Source organism: Pseudoliparis swirei, chromosome 7, assembly GCF_029220125.1.
Source record: "Pseudoliparis swirei isolate HS2019 ecotype Mariana Trench chromosome 7, NWPU_hadal_v1, whole genome shotgun sequence".
Taxonomy (NCBI): domain Eukaryota; kingdom Metazoa; phylum Chordata; class Actinopteri; order Perciformes; family Liparidae; genus Pseudoliparis; species Pseudoliparis swirei.
The window spans coordinates 13270155-13278197 of record NC_079394.1 but is presented as its reverse complement, the minus strand read 5'-3'; the positions used below and the strand labels follow the sequence as shown (position 1 = coordinate 13278197).

Sequence of the window (8043 nt, the reverse complement as noted above, 5' to 3'; positions counted from 1 at the left end):
TGTTTAGATTGTATGGGCGAAATTAAAGTCCATCCAAAGATTTACCGAGGAGCAGATTGTTATTTTAAAGCGTGAAAAATGGAGGTCAAAACCACACAAAAGTCAAAATGGCCGACATCCGGTACGATTTAGTCTGAACCAAGCCACTGCCTCTTTTAATGGTAGCCACCCCGAGAAGTAAGTGATGAGCTTGTTAACTGGTTCTAGACTAGCCTTTGGGCTGTTACACATGTCTTGATTTCTGCGTCTTCTTCTGTTTCTGAATCCTCTTGATCCAGTTGCTCTGGCCGTTCACTTTGTGGTTTCAGCAAAAATGCAGGACCTTGTCTCCACCACGTCTTGCTCTGGATGAACTTCTCAGCTTTCAACCCTTGAGAAGCCTGGTCAGCGGGATTTACTGCAGAGTTGACATAACGCCATTGTATAGGCTGAGAATGCTCCCTTATTGTGGGAACTCTGTTTGATACGAAGGTTTTGAAGCAAGCGTTTTCACTTAAAAGGTACCTAAGCACCGTAGTGCTGTCAGTCCAAAAAACTGATTCCCATAATGGAACCTGAAGTTCCATTTCGACAGCTGCTGTTAGTTCCAGTCTTGGTTTTGTGACATGTTTCAGTGGTGTCACTCTTGATTTTCCCATTAGAAGGGAACAGTGTTTGTTGTTCTCCATGTTGGTTAACACATTATAGGAGGCAGTGTCACAACCATCCTCACCAGCATCAGCAACAAGGTGCAGCGGTACCGACTGTGGGGTTCTAAATCTTTCTGGCTTGATGCATCTGGGTATGCTAAGTCCTGCTAATACCTCAAAGTCCATTTTCCTTCTCTTTGTCACAGCCATGCTTCTTTTGCACAGGTCTCCCAAGATGAGCTTCGCTGGCATCATAAGCAACGCCAGAAACCCAAGAGGGTCGTAAATAGAACTGACAGTGGACAGGATTCCTCTTCTAGTCACAGGCTTGTCTTGCACATTTATCTGGAACTTGAAGTTGTCAGTCTCTGTGCACCACTGAACTCCAAGGGCACGTTCCATGGGAAGTGTGTTGTCACTGTTGTGTCTGAAGTCTAGGTCTTTTACTTCATCATCTCTTTCTATGTCAGGGATGGAAAGCAAGGCTGTCCAGCTGTTGTTCATCCACTTGGTCTGATGGAATCCTCCTCTGGAAAACAAGTCTTGTAGGTCTCGGCCGCTTGCCTGATCCTTTGTTGCCACTGATTTTAGACATACAAGGTTTGTAGTACTGTTCAACCCTCCTGTTATGTAGCGGGTCAAATTGACCAGTTTCAAAGTTTGAAAATCTAGGAAAAATATTTCTTAGTACTTTTTCTCTATAAAACGTCTTCTGCTTACCTTATTTAGTGTAATCAACGTTAAAAGAAATACACTAAAAATATCATGTATTTGCAACCCCCCCCCCTGTAGGTTTATATAACAGAGTTGATGTTCAGGGTCAATTTGACCCGGCTGTGAAAGTGGAGGCTACAAGTGGTCAGAAGTGTCACGTTTAGACTATTTCTTTCTTTGTAAATGTGGGACAGTCTTTCTGACTCCCTCACACAGGTTTCAACACACACACACACACACCAACACACCCCCACACATACACTCACACCCCCCTGTTCAAAGCCCCATGTATAAAGTTCTACACATTTCAGACTTCAAACAAAAGAATCAGGTGTTTGTTATGGGAACCATCTCTATCCTGATATGTGCCCATCACCACATATGAGAAGCACTTTCCAGACCAAACAATGTTCCTCATCTAACATTCTCCCTAAATACACCTTTATTGGACATGCAACACTAATGTAAGGGTTTATTTCATGTGGGTGTCTCTAATAAATATAGTACTTCTAATTGACTGGGAGAGACACACCCCATTTCATCCCAAACTCAGACGCACACTCCAACAACCCCACCTGTGAGAGAAATAGATACTATTTTGACGGGAACCTTGATTTTTCCCTGCGGGAAAAGTCCACCCACATTTATAAGGGGAGGGGCCAACCATACAAAAGGTTGCTGAGAAGTACAACATTACACTCTGCAGATAAATACAACTGCACCAAGAGGATGACTGTGCTGGCCTTTGGTCATCCTTTATTATATATGCATCTTTACACGATAAATAAACATAACTAAAGTTTACTTTCAATACAAATCCTTTGACTCATTTGGCTTGATTTTGAGTGAGCGGGTCATTATGACCCCAAATATGACAGGCGCCTCATCTCTTATCTACATCACCCCATTTAAAAATAAAAACTTACAAAATGCAATTTAAATTTAGGAAATATATGTTATTGTAGACGAATGCAATTTAGATTTTTTCAATGTACCTAAAAAGTTTGAACATGCATTTCTCATTAAAACGAGCGAGTTCTCCTGATTGAACTCTGATCTATGAAGGGGTGAATAACTAAATTCCACTAAACACTGATTTGTTTGTAATGACATGGTGATGAGGTATAAACTATAGTTCAGGATTTTTTGGTTTCTGACCACTTTTGGGTGATTCAACATTAACCGGGTCAAATTGACCCAGGAACATCATGGCTGTATGCAAGAAACAAGCATAACAGGAGGGTTAAACCTTTTTAACTAAAAAGGGTATTTAGCTGGTTACAAATCCAGTCCAGTTCTCTTTGTGCATTACAGGCAAACTATGCATCAACAACAAACACGAATACATTTAAAAAGCAATCGTTTATTATACTTTGGAGTCATTTGTATCTGAAAAGGCATTTTTGGTTGCAGTTGACATGTTGGTCATATTCACAGTAAACTGAACAGTTGAGGGTTGACATGGGGTTTTCATCCACCGGTTCTCCATTTGTGTAGATTATGAACCAAGAAGCAGTCTCTCCTCAGCTAGAATAGAAATCCAGTTTATTTGACAGAATAACCATTTTGAGTGCTTGACTATTTTTAACATATGGGCCAAACAAAGTTAACTCACCAACTTTGTCATTAATTCCTATTGCCAAACATTGAAGGTCTGCTGATTCTATTCAGACCAGGAGGAAGAGCCGCCACAGGTACTGGCCCACTGTTCTGCTTGTCTGGCAAGACAATCATCGGACCCACTCGTGCCGCCTTTTCCCACACTAAAGAATTACAAGTCAAAAACCATGTGTGAAGCATGGCATGGCATGACATTACATCATCCCCCCCCATCATCATACACGTTCCTATAAGCAACCCAACCTGTATTGGTTTCCTGTCCACTCCAAAACAGTTCAGGTTCTTGTGGCTTCTCAAACCGACGAGAACCAAACTTGCCAGGGTTGCTCGGCTTTTCGTGACTTTGACAAGAGCCACATAGATAGTCATTCCCATCAGCTGACCTCCATCTGAAAAGCAATGAAATATTCACACACCCTCATTTACTCTGTATTTTTCTACGATTCACATGTCGGGCTGATCTCTTACCTTCCATTTACAAAACTGCATGCCTTATTTGGTGCCTCTGCATCATTTACTGGTACAGCATTCAGGTGACATGTGATGTAGAGCTGTGTGAGGAAAAGGTAAATGTAGGAACACAATCTACATTACTAATAACTAGAGCACGTTAAAGTAGAGCCTCACTTCTTCCCTGTCCTCATTTTGAAATTTAAAGGCATCAATGGTCAAGTGGAGCTCGTCATCCTGTGTCCTGGATAAGAAGCTAGACCTAGAACCTGGAAGCTCAGAATCAACCAGGCACCTGTGAAGAGAAGGGAGAATTTAGTCAGTTTTCCAGTATTCAAGTCAGTTTATTTGTATGGCCCAATTTCACAAATTAGTCTCGGAGTGCTTTACAATCTGTACACATAGACATCCCTGCCCCAAAACCTTGCATCGGATCAGGAAAAACTCCCAAATAACCCTTCAGGGGGAAAAAAAGGGAAGAAACCTTGAGGAGAGCAACAGAGGAGGATTCTCTCCAGGATGGACAGTAGTGGCTAAATGTCCCTTATATACCAACATTTATTTTCGAAATAATAGCCTTCAGATTTAACCAACATAGACTACCATGAGGCTCTGGAGCCATAAAAGGCTTCACACAATGCAGTAATCTTCCAAGCGCTTACCCATTTTCAACAAAGACGTATCTCGGCTCAGAGGATACATCTGGGGAAAGTGTCGCCACACAGCTGCTCACAAACACTCGGAGCCCCGTGTGATGTCCAACTCGGACTGAGGCTTCGATGCCGATGGGCTCGCCGAGGTAAAACACATTAGAGCCTCTTCGATGAAGCCAGTCATCTGAACAAAAATAAATATATATACAAATAGTGATGGGAAATAAATCAAAACATTAGAAAACAGGAAACATACTTGTCATAATGCTCAAGTCAAACTCCAAAGTTTCCTCTGCAGCTTGTTTAGACATGAAGGGGATCCAGGTGGGCATGAGGGAAGAACTGGACATACTGTACTTCCTAAGAAACAGAAAAGGCATTTTTAATAAAATGTTGTGACAGTGTTTTCAAAAGATGAGCTTTGAGACAAACCTTTCGTAATGACATTCAATTGGAATTACAGCCTCATCCATTCGAACCACCCCATCTGGAGAGGCCACGGGAGAGTATACGAGCAGGTTTGTGTAGACCAGTGCGTCTTCAGTCATCTGTGGAGAGAAATTGCATTTAAAACTAGTATAGTTTGAAATAATTTAATAGAAATAAATGAATAATTACCTTTTGTTTGGTGCCGCAGTCCACGAGTTTAACAAGGATTCTGTACTCATCTCCTGAAAATATTGTAGCTCTACAGTGGTCATTGTGCGCCACTCCAAGCCGTAACTCATCACCATTGACAGGAGCTCCAACTTCAAACATGTCAGCTTGGATAATAATCTCCAATGAGTCTGGATGGCAGGTCACTCGGACAGTATTCACCTGCTCTTGTTCCTCAGATGGATCCTTTGCTTGCAGAGTGTGTTGGGAGCTCCCTGTGATCTGAGGACTTTGAATTGAAGCATGCCGAGAGTAACCTTTGGGAGGAAAAGCAGAATATGACCTGAAACACAGTCCAACCAGGAGAAGAACCCCAAAACACGAGGTATTCATAGCACTGAAGAACAGCAAACTGATTCAGACTGTAAACTGTCTTCCTGTCTGACCCACTAAGCAGCACAATACTCTGAGTTGTGAACATGTCTTACTTTATATTCAGACAATCAGCCTCATCAAAGCAGCCCTGAACACCTGAGTCTAATCATCCACTAATCAGCCTGTAATTGTTTTCACACCTTCAAAGAGTCAATAACAAAGTCTGATAAAGTTTAGGGGGATTCCTCCATATTTGAATCTGTTAAAACAGTTCAGACATATTCTCTTTATTGCTTTTTTTCATTAGACATTTAAATACGTGTTACACTCAGTAAAAACTGTATAACGAAAATTTCTAAACAATACAGAAATGTATTTCAAACATTAACCCTATTAACTTCATAATTTCGTTATTTGGATTTTCCCATCCCTCAGCTTCGGGCTTGACAACGAACTTGAACAGGAGATTATTGGCAATACAGCACTGCCTCTCGTATCTTATTGCTTAAGTATTTCATCTTGCAATATGGGCTCCACTCTGTAGATTGGAGTCTTTTTATTGACAGGAGAGTTTCCTTGCACAGCATTGATTTCTTCTGCATCTCCTGGAGCTGACTTAGTCATATGAACTCTATTTCTGCTTTAACCAAATATTCCAGAGATGGTGGACTTGGTTTCAATGTTCACTTTAATTCATTCATGTGCTGTTTAATAAGCATTTTCCGCTTTTCTCTGATGTTATCAAGGTTACAGATAGAATCTTGGAGCTCCTTTCTCTTGTTTTTTTAGGTGCATCATTGTATCCTTTAGAGCAGCGGTTCCCAAACTCAAGAATGCCACGGCCCAATTTGAAATCTGAAAATCTTCTGCGGCCCACCCAAGCCTTTAATCACAACTCTGATCAAAATATAAACTAGGGATGATTAAATGACCTTCAGAATTTAACCGATTAAAAATGTATTAACCGACAATGTATGTTTTGTATACCATTTTCTCCGGAGCTCATATATATTTACTTTAATACTACAAGAGGGCGCCCCATTTGACATTGTTTTGTTTGGCGGCGCCTTTTGTTGAATAACGACAGGCGTTTCGAGCGAGAGCCTTATTGTTTTATTAATCTGTTCGTTTAAATTGTTTGTGCTTCATCAATTAATGTTTCACATAACTAATGTGCTGCTAGAATTATTCAAATAATACTTAAACTAAGAAAAAGATGTACGTTTTGTATCTTATCAATTATCAATCGTTTTAAGTAAAATACAGAAATTTGCAACCCTAATGTTACGACCAGGTCTTAGACGCAATAGGAAAGAGCGAGACCACTATCCAACTTTGCGTTTGTTTGTTTTTGTATTTATTTGGGGCTGGGAGAACAGCTTCAGGAGCCGACAAGGCCAAAATACAAAAAACAAAACACCTCTTACTTTTAAAAGGAAACTAACTAACCTAAGCAAACAAAAAATAAAATCAATATACTACGTTCTTCCCTAACTCCCTATCTAACAAAAACAGATGACAAAAAGAAAGAAAATGTCATCAAACTCCCTACTTCCCTGCACAATATATACAAAAGTGTTACAAATAGGTTTGTGGAGAGTGACACACCTACACACCTACACACACACACAGCAGATACGAACCAAACAAATACATATTTTTATATTAATTTCAAACTTTTCAAATTGAAAATTAAAAACATTTAATTCATTTTTTGTAAATGACCTCGCGCGGCCCACCTGCAGTACCTTCGCGGCCCACCAGTGGGCCCCAGCCCACACTTTGGGAATCGCTGCTTTAGAGCATGGTCCCAAGATACTTTCTTTTATGTTAACATGTGTTAAATACGCCTAGGAAGTTTGGAAATTCCATCTCAAACCTACTGCGAGGGCTGATTTTTCTAAATTTGTCAAAGGTTCGTTGAAATTCTTTAAGGGGCGATATTGAGCCAAACTAAGATTTCAAAGGAATACAATCATATCATAGAACTACATTTAAGACATTTAATGTGTGTGGGAAGATGGTTTGTGTTTTGAGCATTTTCAGCCCCCAAAAACATCGTTGCCTTCATGGCAAAGAGTGCGCTGCTACGGCAACAGGCTTTCATGAAGCAACACTATTTTTGAATGCTATGATCAGGAAGGTTTCATGACATTACTATCCAAATTTGAAGCCTATCCGATTTTGTGCCTAGGAGGAATGGGCTAGACTAAAGCATGAAAAAAGTGTCATACAGAAATCAAAATGGCCCACTTCCGGTATGGTTTAGAGCAGGGGTGCTCAATACGTCGATCGCGATCTACTAGTCGATCCTCCAGTCGATCACCGCAATCTACCAGTCGATCGCGGTGTAGTATTGGTAGATCGCATGACATTAAAAAAAATTGGCCCTCCCCCCTGAAATCTCCGCCCGCCACCCTGTAAATTTCTCTATAGCGCCAGATTACAGCATAAGTAATTTAAGGTCCCTTTTCTTAAAGACGTCTTTGTTCTTTTATTAAACTAAACAGCCGTCTGTTATTGATTGTATCTCCACAACAGCATGTCATTTCTGTCTCTACGTGTCGCGTTAACACTTCTCGTCTCGCCATCTCGCGCGCCGCAGAGCTCAGATGCTGGCGTGTGCGCGCACATCGGGACGGAGCAAAAAAAAAGAAAGTCACAGTTTGGATTGGCTCTGATGATGTGGAGTCGAGTGACATTGGTTTATTCGCTCACGGCGAAGGACCATACTTTGCCGATATACCGAGGTCCCAATCTTCAACGTGTCGTTACGAGCTTGACAGGGAAACATTATCAAGGTCTTAGGTCTATTCGGGAATATTTTGAGAGGGATCTGAATAATCTGTGAGGAGCAGGGTATAAAAGAAGAAAACATGAAACTTCCTGCTTTGACCATAATAAAAAATGTGCAGATGAATCTCTTCAGGGTCAGTATGTCATGACATATGAGAAATATGGAGCAGATTACATAATGTATGGCCAAGTTACAACAACGTACATTT

General features: G+C 40.8%; 1 protein-coding gene across 1 annotated transcript; it reads right to left on the bottom strand.

The window, feature by feature from the left end:
* Positions 1-2813: 2813 nt before the first annotated feature.
* LOC130196049 (zona pellucida sperm-binding protein 3-like) lies at positions 2814-5056 on the bottom strand. Its single transcript, XM_056417896.1, has 9 exons — positions 4685-5056; positions 4499-4614; positions 4323-4426; positions 4076-4250; positions 3591-3708; positions 3432-3514; positions 3207-3352; positions 2981-3106; positions 2814-2836 (listed from the first exon to the last, which is right to left on the bottom strand). Exons 1-9 carry the CDS (start codon positions 5054-5056, stop codon positions 2814-2816), a joined length of 1263 nt encoding a protein of 420 aa, XP_056273871.1.
* Between the last annotated feature and the right edge of the window lie 2987 nt (positions 5057-8043).

Bases quoted from the DNA above. Each gene is read 5' to 3' on its own strand.
- LOC130196049 (XM_056417896.1), bottom strand. From the start codon at position 5,056: ATGAATACCTCGTGTTTTGGGGTTCTTCTCCTGGTTGGACTGTGTTTC. The intron at 4,251-4,322 runs GTATGTTTCCTG...ATTTTTGTTCAG, and splicing joins TGACTTGAGCATTATGACAA to ATGACTGGCTTCATCGAAGA. The intron at 2,837-2,980 runs ATAGGAATTAAT...TTCATAATCTAC, and splicing joins CAGACCTTCAATGTTTGGCA to ACAAATGGAGAACCGGTGGA.